We start from the raw sequence: 15,392 nt of genomic DNA, 5'->3' as shown, positions 1-15,392 counted from the left end.
TTGGTCTTCTAATCTGACTTGCAAAAAAAAAAAGGCATTGGCACTCAGAAATGATTAGTCATGCTGGTTTTGCTATATGCCTAAAGAAACATTTACAGGGCAAAGGAACACATGAAAGGAAAACAGAAGTTTGAAAAAAAAAGCTAAAGGACAGAGATGCCACCTCTGTCACCAGTCATTTGCTAAGCAGGTGTTTGACTGTTTCAGGTAATGCCTTGCTGTGTGAAAACCTTCCTGCCCCCACACACAGTATTTTTGTTTAGCTGTAATTCTATAACATTCGATCCTTTATCTTCCAGCACTGAATCTCTATTCTGTCCTGGAGGAATGACCATGATGGGGATGGATGAAAACATAACCTAGACCAGCCTAGGGAGCTAGGACAGAGTGCCAGCAGGTCTCTGATGTGGTGTAAAGTCATGTAAGTCAACCTTAAAACCAGTCTCTCCTTTGAACCACAGACCTCAGCATTGTCCTGGAGAAAAAAATACGTGTGCTCCTGTGCTCTGCCAGCTGAGCTATGGAAGGGATATACTGAAATAGCATCAAGAGTGGCTTATGTTGAGCAGACCAAGGCTGGGGAGAAACATGACACTGGGACAGGGCTGTATCTCTGTGAAGTGATGAGCTGATGCCAGCTGGGAAGTCTGAGCTGGATCTTTGCTGTGAAACGCAAGTCACTTCTCTATTGAACATCACTCTCCCTTCCTAATGACAGAGCCAGGATTGCAGCAGCAGCATTTAAAGGGGAGCGCTATGGCCTGTTAAGGCCAGAGCAGAAATTAAATCCATCCCCCAGTCAAAATTCCTAAGGTTAAAACTCTGCAGTCGCCTTTTCCTTTAATTCTGGTATGCTCGGGAGGCCCCCAGCACTGCCCCGGCTGTGCCCAGCCCCGCTGTCACAGCACCAGTGTCTCCGCTGCTAACCCAGCACTAAACAACCATGTTATTCCATAAAATGCAGGGACTCAGGGAGGAACGGCCATTCCTTATTCAGGAAGGGGAGAGATGCAGCGGTGATTTACAAACAGGCTCCCATGGGACACTGATAGCAAAGTAGAGGGGAAAGGGGCAGGGCTGCATTTGAAAAGCAGGGGACTACGCTAAAATAGTAAAGCACTTGGTCGCTTACTCTCCAACACGAGGCGGGATTCTCCCACTTTTCTCCCATTTTTCGAACTGGTTTTGTTTTATTTATATCCTTTTTTCCTTCATGTCTCATTCTCACTGCAGGGCATATTTGGGGGTGTGGAAAAGAAAGCCTGTTCCTGTTATCTGTGAAACTTGCCTCTAGCCCTGGAGAGGACCTATTTTTAGGTAGGCAGTAGTGTGTGGCTATTTCTTCCCCACATGCAGTATTTCCTCCATGCAGTGCTTTGGACATACTTTCATGCCTTGCACTGTGAAATGTAGACCTTTTTCTAGCAGTAATGTGTTGAGGAGGTGAGGGTTTGGGAACCTTTGGGCTCATAAAGTTGTTTATTGTTTGGAGAGGTGCTGAACCGCTAATCTCATGTTCATTATTCCACAGCACTGTCAGCCTGTCTTTTCAGTCTCACTGATATTGAGACTTTTGAGAATACAGATAATTGCAGGGGAGATGGTAAACACCTCATCTTAATCACCAGTCAGGGTTGCCCTGTCTCCCTGAAGAGCATGGCCTGACCACCATTTCTCATCCTGAGCACGAGGACTGTGAGGAAACCAGGACTTTCTGTAGGGAGGGCTTTCTGTTTCCCTGTGGCCCCTAAACGCAGGTGACCCTCGGGTCCACACTGGCCTGCTGGCATTGCCAGAGGGCAGCAGGAAGCCACAGGACCCTTCTTCTCTCAGGCAGGCATCTGGGAGCAGCAACACCACGGCTTCGTATCCTGCCAGCAGCAGAGCCATGGCACATGGAGGTGACTCCCTGATGGAATTCATCCACAGACACTCCCTGTTTCAGGATCTTTTAATCCAAATCTCTGAGGTTTGTCTACTATAATTTGTGTTGGTACTGCTGATGAATCTGGAATAGAAATGGTAATGTAGTTCATCTGCCCATTTATCTCATGTTTCCGTCTGTTCGCTGCAAACCATTGAAGCTCCTTGAGCACAGATAAGCCCAGAGAAGGCTGCTTTTGAGCACGATTCAACTCAGGTCAGTGTCCATCCCCTATTCAAAAGAAAAGGGCAGACATCATCCCTCTGAATGGTCTTTGTGCTCCTGCACATTTGATGTGCTCCCAGTGACTCACCCATAGAAATGCTTTAAGCTTGCCCCGGCTGCTGTGATTTTGTATGAGCAAAAGGAAATTTTGGAAGATATCATTAGCTCCTCTGCTGGCCCTTGTTTTCCTGGAGATCTGAAACTGTCTCTCAGACTGTTTTTAGATGGTCTAAAATATTGACCACATATGGCCTGTCGTCATATATGAGGTACACAAAGATGAATAAATATGCCTAGTGGAAAAATTTCAGTCTCAAAGAGCAACTGTTTTTGAAAGCACTCCTCTCTGTTGCAAAGGTTCTTTTGCTGCATAACGAGTGATGTACAAAGATAGTTTCAATATTTATCGTGGGTTGTTTAGTGATCACAATAAAATCATGAAATGTGAGATACCATTTGCACTTTGCATGTGTATAGATAGGAGGGCTTCATCTTATAGCTGGCTCATCTGCTCAGTGAGTTGTTGCAAATGGAAGTGAAATTTGAGTTTCTGAAATATGCCTGCCGTAGGTGGGAATGTCGGTGCTCACCATCCGCTGCTGAGGACTGCTCACTGCAGGGTAAATGGGCACAGATGAAAGGTGAGATGGGTGGAGAGTCTCCCCCCTGCCTCCAGAAGGATGCTTGGCTAAAAATGCAAGTATTTATCATAGAATTGTACAATAGTTTAGGTTGGAAGGGACCTTTAAAGGTCATCTGGTCCAACCTCCCTGCGATGAGCAGGGACATCTTCAACTAGATCAGGTTGCTCAGAGCCCCATCTAACCTGACCTTGAATGTTTCCAGGGATGGGGATCTACAACCTCTCTGGGCAACCTATGCCATTGTTTCACCACCCTCATTGTCAAAAATTTCTTCTGCCTAGCCTGAATCTACCCTCTTTTAGTTTAAAACCATTGCCCCTTGTCCTATTGCAATAGGCCCTGCTAAAATGTCTGTCCCCATCTTTCTTGTAGTCTTTAAGAAAGACTTCCCCTTTAAGTACTGGAAAGCTGCAAGAAGGTGTCCCCAGAGCCTTCTCTTCTCCAGACTGAACAACCCCAACTCTCTCAGCCTGTCCTCATTGGAGAGGTGCTCCATGATCACTCTGATCATGTTTGTGGCCCTGCTCTGGACCCTCTCCATCTCTTTCCTGTGCTGAGGGCTCCAGAGCTGGATGTAGGACTCCAGGTGGGCTCTCAGCAGAGTAGAGTAGAGGGGCAGAATCACCTTCCTCAACCTGCTGGCCACGCTGCTTTGGATGCAGCCCAGGATATGGCTGGCCTTCTGGGCTGTGAGTTTTTATAGTCAAAACAAGTATAGTCAGCAGGAATGAGGAGAGGGGAATGCTACATTGTTGTTTTACTCTAAATCTCACATTCAGGTGGGCAGAAATGGAGGCAGCAGCCTCATTTTTGTTAGGATATTGTATTGCTCGGGCAGCTAGGACTTCTCACCAGAGGTGGGCAAGGCAGGGCAAAGCTGGGGGAAGACAAGCAGATGGGTCCGGGGGTCCCCTCGCAGTGACAGTGGCTGCTCCCCTCTCTTGCCCCGCAAGCGTGCTTGCCAGCCTTGTCCTCTTCCAGCAGCTGAACTCTCGCACAAAGCCCTCAGGTGAGCCCCGCCGGCCTCGGGCATGCGGGGAGCTGCTGGGGGCAATGGGATGGGGGGCGATCCCTGCCCAGGGGACGATTGGGCAGCTGCCCATCTCTTTTAGGCTTTGGCCACGGCAGGAGGGAGGCAGCTGCCGGTGGAGGGGCCTGCCTGGCCCAGGATGGGTGACATGGGTGGCAGGGTGCTCGCTCGTCCCCGAGGACAGACGGGAGGTGGGGTGGCAGCAGGCCAGGGCACTGTCGCCCCATGGACCAGGATGCTCCACACCACACACCGTGTTTGGGTGAGGATGCCCAGGCAAGGAACCTGGTGCTTTGTCTCTGATGGGCTCAGTGGTGAGGTGAGTCACATGGGAGTTATCTTCCATCAAAAATAGACTTTTTCTCTTTGCTTTCCACTCATGCAAGAAAGCCATAGGGCAGATTTTCTGTGACTGCCACACAAAACCTTCACACTGCTGGTACAAGGTAAGAGGTTGCAGAGGGGAATTCTGTGAATGCAAAACCCAGGGATGTCATTATGGTGTTGAAACCTGAACCTGGACATCGCTCAACCTCTCCTTCCTCCTCTAAATCCCTCTCCTAAACCTGTTGCTTTGTAGCCAGCCTTCCAGGTTCTCCTGGCTGTCAGTCCACAGCTCGCAAGCTGTTATTTGGCTGCAAAAATAGAGGAGTTAGAAGCCATGTCTGTAAAAGTAAGCATATGTCTAGGAACCAGTGTTCTGGTTGTGTCAGCAAAGCCAGGTAACATTCCCGGGCAAGCAATACTGCAAAAATAGATAATTAAAAATTTATATTTTCTTCTTGGTGATGGCTGGCAGACGTTCAGATTTTCTGTCCAGGAGAGGGGTTAAAGCAGGTCCTCTTGCCCTTTGTTAGTCCCTTGAGAGATGGCTTGGCTTGGTGGGTCTTTGGAGGTGGACACTTGTGTGTGCTGGTGGTCTTCCCTTGCAGGTGGGGAAGGGGAGGAAGAGGAGGGTGATGAAGCTGCCAGAGAGAGACAGGAAGGTGCCACACTCTTTCCTAGTGGGAGTCCTTTGAAGCCTAAACAATCCCTACTGAAGACCAGCTGCAGGACCATCCCAAGCCTCTTGGGCTTTGCTCTCCTCTTCCTCCTTGCTGTAGCGTGGTCGTACAACACGTGGTTTTCCTGGCAATCCTCATCCAGCCTTCACAAACATAACCAATCCTTCACGTTTCTTTACCTAGCAATCACTGCTGTGGTTCGTAATACTTTGACAGAAAAACCTGTATTAATTTTTCACGTGTCCAAACCACATATTCCTGCCAGAAAAATATTTCAGTTTAGGCCTGGCTGCAGAAGGTGGGTTTATCTTTGCTTTGTCGGCTCCTTTTTGCAGTTGCTCTGCTTATTATCTGTTCTGTGTTAGCATGCTTCAGCACACGGTAAGGGGGAAAACCAGCAGCAGACTGTCCCTTAGTTTGTTGGAATCAGGTGTCCTCTGCAGATGCATCAGGTATAATGTTCAGCCTGTTAACAGGTAAGTAAAAATTTGCCAGAATTCTAACCCAGAGGCACATTATGCCCTGAGAGGTGCCTTAGTTCATTGTCCAAAGTGCCAGTACAGCGGCACAATCCCTCAGCTTTTTTCCATGCCATGAACACCCCCTTCCCTACATAGAGTCACAAAATCACAGAATCATTAAGGGTTGGAAAAGACCTTTAAGATCATCAAGTCCAACCATCAACCCAACACCACCAAGCCCACTAAACCATGTCCTCAAGTGCCACGTCTACAGATGTTTTGAACAGTTCCAGAGATGGTGACTCCACCACCTCCCTGGGCAGCCTGGTCCAATGCTTGACCACCCTCTTGGTGAAGAAATTTTTCCTAATATCTAGTCTAAACCTCCTCTGGCGCAACTTGAGGCCATTTTCTCTCGTTCTATTGCTAGTTACTTGGGAGAAGAGACCAACACCCACCTCACCACAACCCCTTTTCAGGTAGTTGTAGAGAGTGATATGGTCTCCCCTCAGCCTCCTCTTCTCCAAACTAAACCACCATACGCAGGTGTTTCTGTGCACTGACATTTCTAACCTTCAGCTTTTCCTCCCAGAATTTCTCCATTTCTGCCTGTGCAGCGAGGTGGAAGGGCCTGCCTCACCGGGCGAGGAGGGCTTTCCTCATCTAATTCAAACCCCCTTATTAAAATAGGTTTTGATGCGCAAGGGGCAGCTGACTCAGGGTAAGGAGGGTAGGAATGAGGCGTTCAAATTCCTCCAGATGCGAAAGCCACCTCTGACCTGGCTGGGGAGGGAAGGGGAGAGGAAGAAGAGAAATACCTTCTTGCTGCTGCCAGGAAAGGCTCCCCGCCGCCCCTGCCAAAGCCCCAGCTGTCTGCGGCTCAGCTGCCGGAGCAGCTTCTCCCGCTCAGCTCTGGGCTCTCTTCTGCACCAGGCAGCCAAAGCAAAGGTGTGATTTCAAATGGGTTTAACTAAGCTATCACAAATTTCTCATGAATGCAAGACTTCAGAAAAATCTATTCGACTGCTGACAAATGTATATGTTTACATAGGGGAAATTCCTGATCGGTGGGCTGCAAATGGGTGCAGGATTTCACCCAAAGACTAAAAAAGTATGCAAGGCATTGAAAATAAAATAGTCAATAATACATTGAATTTAATGTGATTCATTGTCATTGCATGCAGAGAATAGTATTCATTTTCATGCGGAAATCAATGAAAACCTTCACTTTTTATATTTCCCTGAAAGGACATAGTTTCCAGACTGGTGTTGTGTACAGATAAAGGGTCCTGTCTCTGGAGTCAGGGTCTGTCCCTGGATGCGTAGGGGCCTCGCTCAGCCGCTCTATAACATATCTCAGATGCAAGCCCTACGCAGTCATGAAGTAATATAAACGTGTGAGCTTTCTAATAGATACTTAACAGAGGAAGTATTGTAGTTACTGATTTAAAAAGAAGACAATATTCTGATTACATGTACGTACAGCAGCGAAGTGATTTTATACAGTACATGTGGGGACTTTGGCTTAAATTTGAGGATGAGATATTTATTGCTTGTACAGTTGTGTGATAAATTATTGGCAAGTAGAAGCACAGATGGCTTTCCCTCATCACATGCCACAAATTATCTGGGAATTTGTCATTTTAAAAATAACTCTGGAACAAGTGCCAAGCTGAGAGGGATATCAGTGTCTAATAAGCAGAGATAAACACAGCAGTGCCCAAAACTAAAATATATTTGAATTAAACTATTCGGAGAGAGAATATATACAATTAGCAGATATTCTTTAGCAGTACAAATGAGATACTGTATTTCGTCTGTCACTTTCTCATCAGGAAATTCAAATAATATTTTTGGTGCATATTTAAGCCCCTGTGGAGTTAATGGCTGGAATAGTCATGTTAGATTCTTATGTTACAGCTCCTAAAAAAAAAAAAATCATACCGGAAGAAAGTTAAGCAGTTATAGGCAGACAATTTTTTTTAACTGGTTTTCAAGGTGATGACATGTTTAGTCCCTGAAGTGGCTGAGCTCCGGCGCAGCCGTCGCTCCTATTGTCTTCTCCAGCAACCGCGTGTGCTTCACAGCTTGGAAAGGCAAGATCCTGGCGCCGGCCGAAACACACAGGCAAAATTACGTCGTGTATCTCACCGCCACGGCTGCTTGCTCAAAACAGAGTATTTATTAGGTTGCAGCGTGTGGCTGGGCAGATTGGGCAGCCCTACGCTCTCCGCCGTCGTACAGAGATAAGGGAAGGAGCGGATTGCATTTGCTTATCGCTCACCCTCCTCCTCCTGAAGGGATGAAGGCTGCCATGTGCGAGTGAGGAGAGCCAGGGCCCCGCCGGCCGCCCCCCCGTCCCCCCATCAGCCGTCACCTGTCCCAGCCTGTCCCCCTCTCACGCGCTTATATGGGCACGGCAGGATGGCATCTTGTGACGCCGAGCTGCTAAAAACAGCCCCGGCTCCCTTCGGCCCCTTCGTTTAAACAATGTCCTCCGGCCAGAGCAACCCGGAGAGCCTCTGACTGCAGCACAGCCTTGGACTTATTTCAAGGGAAATTAACCCGGAAACCCCTCCGCGAGGCCGTGACCCTGAGCGTATGCCCCTGGAGCAGCTAGGGATGAGCACTTCTCTGAACTACAAGTCCTTCTCCAAAGAGCAACAAACCATGGATAACCTGGAGAAACAGCTGATTTGCCCCATCTGCCTGGAGATGTTCACCAAGCCTGTGGTGATCCTGCCCTGCCAGCACAACCTCTGTCGGAAGTGTGCCAGCGACATTTTCCAGGTAGGTTTCTTCCTGCAGAAAGCGCTTCTTCCCGAGTGGCACTTGCTGAAATGAACAGAAAAGCAGATTTTTACACGTTTCAGTGAATTGCTTTTCACAGACGGTAAGACTGGGGGCATGGGGGGGCCAGGGGGGAGTGATTTAAAGCGAAAGTTGAGAGTCCCCGGGGACGAGGCTGAGCTCGCAGTCTGTTAGCCGGGGGACATGGCCACACACACAAGCGGGGCACTGGCCCCCCAGCCTGCAGTCACTGGGCCCTTTCCTGGGGTCAGCTGGCTGGAGCTACCCTCTCCTTCGACATACTGACAACTGGTTTGCTCCAAGTGTTTTCGCCCCAGTGCTTTTGAAAGAGGTTTTCATGGTTTTTCATGGCCTTACTCACCTCTCCTTGGGCTGCTTGGCAAGAGCAGGCCTCCAACCCCTACCTGCCAACCAGGGGAGGCACAACCGTGGCGTCGGGAGGCCGCTTTCGCTGTCCCTCCTGCAGGCACGAAGTCGTCCTCGACCGGCACGGTGTCTACGGGCTGCAGAGGAACCTGCTGGTGGAGAACATCATCGACATCTACAAGCAGGAGTCCACAAGGTAACGAGTGAATGTGTGCCCTTCAGAGGAGGTTTGTCACAAAAGCAGACGTGTCTTAGGAAACTGGTGGCCTTTGGTCTTTCCGTTTGGCACCCGTGAGGTTGATTTAGTTGTTTTCTCTCTTGGAAATACAGAAAGGGATCGTACTGCCATGCATGCCTGTCTGTTTGCTGTCCAATGAAGTCAGCTCCCACTGAGCACAGAAAACCATATCCAAATAGATGCTGAATTTCCCCGCTTCCACTTACAGCAGAGGATTGTGCTGTGCTTATTCACACGAGCAACACTTACCCATGCAAGCAAAGCCCTTGAGGTCAGCGTGGCTACTCACATGAATAAGGGAAAAGTAGCTAGCTTCACATTGTTTATTTTAAAAACAATTCAGATGATTCTCGTTTGACTTTACCCTGGGTGTTCTCATGCTAAAAAAGGAAAAGAAATTTCAAATCTTGTTAGAAAATCCTGAGAGACAGACAGCGCAAACAAGAAGAAAACTGAATTTTACACAGAAGATATCCTGCATCATAATGTCAAACCAAAACTCAATAAAAAGAAATCTCCATTCCTGTCAGCTTGGGATGTAAACTCAAGAAATCAAGTCTTATTTAGGACTCCATAAAAGAGAAAGAATAGCCAGAAATAATATATATCAGCACTGTGTAGGGTCTACACAAGAATCAGGACCCCAGGGCAGAAGAATGGGTTAATCCTAAAAAGTAAGATTACTCCTGAATGTTAACTGCCTGCATAGGGTGTGTAATGAATCCAGCAATAGAAGAATGTTGCGTTCTCGTCTCTCTTGCCCTGGGGTGGGGCAGACACACGGTATCACCTTAGGGAACTTAGTAGGGAGGAAGCTAAGCCTGGTCCCAGGCTGCCAAGCAAACAGCTCTCACCCAGGCAAGCTGCCTATTGTCACCAGTGTGCATCCATAGGGCCAGTTTTGTATGGCAGGGTGTTTTGTACACCTGAAAGAAGGTGTAATCCTGGCCATGCTCCCCGAAAGTCTTCCCATCCCATCCCAACAAGGAGCTAGCTTTCACAGGGACTATGAGGTGGCATCACTGGAGAAGGTGGCCACAAGTGTCAGAGCCTGGCACCTTGCGTGGCATAGGGCACTTCTACCCTCCGGCAGAGGAGGACAGTCACCAGCAGAGAGGACATTTTGCAGCCCAGTGGTGGCTTTGGCTATTCTCTGTCGTTTGAGTCCCTTCAAGGACTGTTGTATCTGGGCATAGGTTGGAGCTCCAAAGCGTCGGAGAGCACGAAGTTGGCTTAAAATTGTCCTTTCTGCTGCCCTTCATGCTCAGTGCCAAGGGGAGGTCAGCTACCCTTGTGTGTGTCATTGATACCCAAATATTATTTTAGTCAGGAAAATCTCTGAGGAAATGAATCAGCAAAGCTACAGTGGTGGACTTTGCTTTTGACCAAATAAGCTGGGCATGTGTGGCTTTATGTGTGTCTTGGTTTTGTTTATTTTTTTCAGCTCACAGTTGTATTTAACTTAAAAAGAAATGCAGCTCCTTTTCCCATGTAGTTCATGGGCAATTGGAACAAAATAGCAGTTAAACAGAAATGGAAGAAATTTAATAGATTTTTTTTTAATTCCACAAAAGTAAAACACAACATGATGAATAAAAGGGGACAATAGAAAAAAAATATAAATATGAACATATATTTGCTTAGATATTTGTCCAAAAGGTTCATTTATTTAGTCTGTTAAGGTACTAATGTAACCTTCATGTATGTCCTTAAAATGCAAGTTATCATTAGGGTTACGTAGCAGCAGCAATGCATAGAAGCATTATCTAAACTATTTGGCACTTTGTAGGCCTCAATGCCTATCTCCCTCCGCCTAACATTCCTCAGGCTCCCATGAGAATGTGAGCAAGATCTGCCATGGCTTTACCCCGTGCTGTCCCACTTAAACCAAAAAGTCATGGGAAATCAAGTTTTCATGCTTCTTCCTTTTGTACCAGACTCTTCCAAACTGAGGGCTGGGGTCTGGCAGAAGTACATAAGAAGAAGGGTGAGATGTGACCTTTGCATTCTTGTTTCTTCCCAAGACAACCCTTCAAACTGGCAGCACCTGTTATTTCCAGACAGGAGTCTCTTCCCCTGAGTCCTCCTGTGGGTATAATTCACCATAACTGTGAATGCCAGAGTGATGCCAGCTCCCAGCTGCTTTTCACATGAACTTAGGAGAGTGAGGGGAATTCAGCCAGGTAACAAGCTTTGTCTCCTGCTTCAGAGACAAATATTTTTTAAAATTTGAGTTTCTATTTGAATTAAGGAATTGGTTGTTTTTAAATAAAAGCTGGGGCAGGAGCTGGGCTATGAAGTTGGGAGGGTCTGTCCAAGCCTTCACATGCAGCCCCTCCTATTCCTAAAAATCACATCATATGGTCTTTTATCCCATTGTTCATCAAATTCCGGCTGATGGCAGAGTAGGTTGTTGCCCAATTTAGAATCTATTAGCAACACAAGGAAAGAAATCTTCAAGCAGGACATGACTCTTACAAAGCTTTAAAGGAGGGCAAAGGACTGAACCCAGTGGAAATAGAGTTGGCTAAAATATTAAACCAATGTTTGAAAATCTGTAGGCCACTGATTACCTGAACTATCTGAGGAACATCAGGGTGCCTGCTGCCACCAGGAAAGGGTAGCAACAGGAGGCTGTAACTTCTCACAAGCCCTGGCAGCCTCTAACGAGCTCAGCCAGCTATTCCTGATCACAAAGTGCTTTGGGCTTTGTTACCAGCTGAATCCCGACCGGGGAGGGTCGAGCGCTGTTTCTGCCTTGCACCTACCAGGGAGAGCCCTAGGTACAGGCTGTCCCTGCAGCCCCGAGCACAGATGGAGCAGTGTGTGCAGCAGTGTGCACAGCAGGGACCAGGCGCTGTGCTGAGGGCAGTGTGCGTTGGCTCTGCCACAGTGGTGACATGCTGCAGGATGGAGTAGTCAGCGCCACCAAGAGCAGCTATCCCTGACACCTCAGAGGCCTCGGTCAGAGCTCCCAAGGGAGCACATGGTTCTCCAGGATGGGCTGCCGGGATGCCTGGGGATCTCAGGATCGGCAGGGCTGGGGAGATGGGCTCCCTGCCCACACATCTCTAACCAAGAGAGCTGCAGGAGGAGCTCCACAGACTGTGCAGTGAAAGAGATAAGGAGAGAGACCACTTGGATCTTCTCCAGCTCCCCACAGAGACAAAGCCCCAAGCTCACCTGCACCAATGGTTTTCTTGGTCCAGGCATTCACGACAGTACTAGTGTAATGGAGTTTCAGGAATCCCTATGTCCATATGAACTTTTTTGGTCTTCCAATTTTTCAAGACCCATTTCTACCATGGGTATTGATGGGCTTTTCACTGCTTTTAGGGGAGTCCATCATTGAGGTTGATTTTCAAGGATTATTTCATCCAAGCTCAAGAAAGGTCCATCCCCACGTACAGGAACTCAAGCAATGGTGGCAGGATAATGCATTGACTAAAAAAAAAAAAAAAAAGCACATCATTAAAAAAGAAACAAAAATAAGGTGGACAGGTGACTCAGGAATATTTTGAGACACTGTCCAGCATGTACAGATGGAGTTAGGAAAGCCAAAGGCCACCTGGAACTGAATCTGGTGAGGGACATGAAGGCTAACAAGAAGAGCTTCTACAGGTACATCAGCAGCAAAAGGAATATTAGGGAAAGTGTGGGTCCACTGCTAAATGGAGCAGGGACTCCTGTGACATAGAAAGGACATAGAAAAGGCAAGGCATTCAATGCCTTCTTCACCTCCATCTTTACTGGTAAGATCGGTCTTCCGGAATCCCAGGTCCCTGAGACCAGTGGAAAAGTCTACAGCAAGGAAAACTTACCCTTGGGGGATCAGGTTAGGGAATATTAAAAAAAGTGGACATCCTGATAAGAGGCACCCATGAGTGGTGAGGGAGCTGCCTGATGTCATTGCAAGGCCACTCCCAATAACCTTTGAAACATTGTGATAATTGGGATAGTTTCCTGAGGACTGGACTGGAAGAAAGCAAATGTTGCTCCAATCTTCAAGCAGTGCAAAGTGGGAAACTACAGGCTGGTCATCCTCACACTCTTGAGCAAAATTGTTTGAGCAAACCCTCCTGGAAACCATTTTCATACATATAAAATGCAAGAAGGTGATTAGAAATAGTCAGCATGGCTTTATAAAGGGGAAATCATGCCTGACCAACCTCATAGCCTTTTATAGTGAGATGACTAACTCAAAGAATGAGAGGAGAGCAGTGGATGTTGTTTATCTAGACTTTCTGATAAGACATAAGAGAAGATGATCAGACACTGTGTCCTGTAACATCTTTATGGACAAACTGATGAAATAAGGTCTACTGTGGACAGTGGACAGTGAAGTGGACTGAAAACTGGCTGAACTGCCAGACTCAAAGGGTTATGGTGAGCAGCATGAAGTCAGGTGGCAACCAATGATCAGTGGTTTATTGCCCAAGATTGATACTGGGGTCAATACAGTTTAATATCTTCACTGGAAGTGTTAAAAAACCATGTAGACGTGGCACTTCAGGACATGGTTTAGTGTGCATAGTGGTGTTGGGTTGATGGTTGGACTTGATGACCTTAAAGGTCTTTTTTAACCTTAATTCTGTGATTCTGTGATTCTGTAATGACCTAACTGTGCCTCATACAGTCATACAGATTCCATCCCCTGACCAGGTGCAGGCACTAGGTGATGTGATGGTACAGGAAGGACTACAGCTATCTTAGGTTCCTCAGTAAAAACACTATCAAAGTTGGATTCAGGATTTCAGTACAGACATTTCTGGATTTTTAAAAATCCTAAGAAAAACATGCTTTCTAATAAAACAGCAGTTTTCCTAAGGTCTTACTATATCCTTAATTAAAGTGTGCTCTTTTATGTGCCCAGCAACTTTGCACTTCCTCACCAAATCACGGAATCACAGAATGGCTGAGATTGGATGGGACCCCTGGAGGTCAAGCCAGTTGCCCAGGACCATGTCCGGATAGCTTTTGTGTATCTCCAAGAAAGGAGACTCCACAACCTCCTTGGGCAACCTGTGACAGTGCTCAGTCACCCTCACAGTAAAAAAGTGTTTCCTGATATTCAGAGGGAACCTCCTGTGTTTCAGTTTGTGCCCATTGCCTCTGGTCCTGGCACTGGGTGTCACTGAAAAGAGCCTGGCTCCATCCTCATCACACCCTCCATTCAGGTATTTAGATAACTGAGGGTATTGATAAGATCAAGGTTATTGTTAAGATCCCCTTGAACCTTCTCTTATGTAGGCTGAAAGTCTCAGCTCTCTCAGCCTTTCCTCACAGGAGACATGCTCTAGACCCTTAATCATCTTCAGGACCTTTTCCTGGGCTCTCTCCAGTATGTCTGTGTGTATCCTGTACTGGGGAGCCTAGAACTGGACCCCGTAAGGTGTGGCTTTACCAGTGCTGAGAATCCTCCTCTCCAGAAAACATGAACAGCACTCCACACATTAAGGTTCAAACCTAATTTTAATGGAAGAGAATAAGCCTGTGGCAATCAAACGCAGGCTTGGCATCTCAAAGAGCAGAGTCAGAGTATGAGAGCACAAAGTTATTTCAGCAACCTGCTGCTGCTTTGGTCACAAGCACATCTGTGATGAATCTTTTCTTCTGCTAAAGCCATGCTGTCATTTTCCTATCGGTTACTCTTTAATCTCCTGTTTTAGGAGCAGCAACCATTTTAAACTTAGAGGTTGTGTTTTGGCCTTTGTTACACCAGCATAGACCTAGAGGGTCCCCTCTGAAGTCAGGGAATGTTGTGCTAGAAATGTCTCCTTCTGCACAGCTTAGGAAGGAGACTGTAGATCTGTTTACTTCTAGTCTTCTGTCACTGTCTTCAGGACCCGATTAGTTCAGGGAGTTCTGCCAGGTTTCTTCCAGCTCTTTGCGGCACCTTTGAAGGTTGGCTACTTCTGGGTGAACTTGCTTGACACCATCACCTTTTAGTCCTGTGCGATGTGCCTTTCATGCTAGTGGCACCATTCCAGTGTTAAATAACATTTTAGTAGTTTCTGGTTCTGGTCTTGTAAATATTTGCAGGAAGAGCAGCTATTTCAGGCTTAATTAATCACTTTGAAATTAATTGTCTGTTATTGCCTTCACATGTGGGCCCTCCCACTATAATATGAATATGTTAGGGGCTGTTTGCAGTCAACTGCAAACAATGTAAAACATTTTTTATAGTGGAGACACACCTCTTTTGACTAACATTGAAATGATGGTGGATGTGATGTACTGAGACCCTTATGTAAATGTATGCTGGAAATCTGACACAAATAATACAGGCTTCTTCAGAATCGTCCGTCTTGTTTTATCCTGGTGTATCATGTTATATTGCAGATTACAGATTTTCCTTATGAACCCTTTAAATTCCAGTGCCCTCCTGAAATTAAAAAATATGAATGCATGAGATTTTCTTTGTTGCTTAATCCTTTTTAAAATGCATCTAATTGATGACATTCCATTCCCTTCAAAAGGGAAAACCTGTACTTTGTCATTAAAAAATAAATGCCATGTCTACTCTATCAAACTGTATAGAAAAACTCTATTGTAGTATAATCTAAAATAATGATTTTTCCATACATTTTAAAACTTGAATAGAATGACTGGTTGCCTCCTTACTACAGAGCTCTGTAGAACAGCTTTAAAAAAAATATTTCCAGGTAATTCCATTAAATCTTATAGCT

General features: G+C 46.5%; 1 protein-coding gene across 1 annotated transcript in view; it reads left to right on the top strand.

Moving 5' to 3' along the window:
• Window positions 1-7,877: 7,877 nt before the first annotated feature.
• Window positions 7,878-15,392, top strand: part of TRIM55 (tripartite motif containing 55) — a gene marked incomplete at its 3' end in the record, with an annotated part of 38,863 nt that continues 31,348 nt past the window's right edge. Inside the window, exons 1-2 of the mRNA XM_081996944.1 lie at window positions 7,878-8,078; window positions 8,489-8,661. Coding sequence (XP_081853070.1) covers window positions 7,890-8,078; window positions 8,489-8,661 — 362 coding nt within the window. The 5' untranslated portion in view covers window positions 7,878-7,889. The remainder of the gene's footprint in view (window positions 8,079-8,488; window positions 8,662-15,392) is intronic.

The sequence above is a fragment of the Phaethon aethereus genome (assembly GCF_964289735.1).
Source record: "Phaethon aethereus genome assembly, chromosome: 2".
In the NCBI taxonomy this organism is placed as follows: Eukaryota; Metazoa; Chordata; class Aves; order Phaethontiformes; family Phaethontidae; genus Phaethon; species Phaethon aethereus.
The sequence above is the reverse complement of the archived record's forward strand: the minus strand, read 5'-3'. Positions and strand labels throughout refer to the sequence as shown.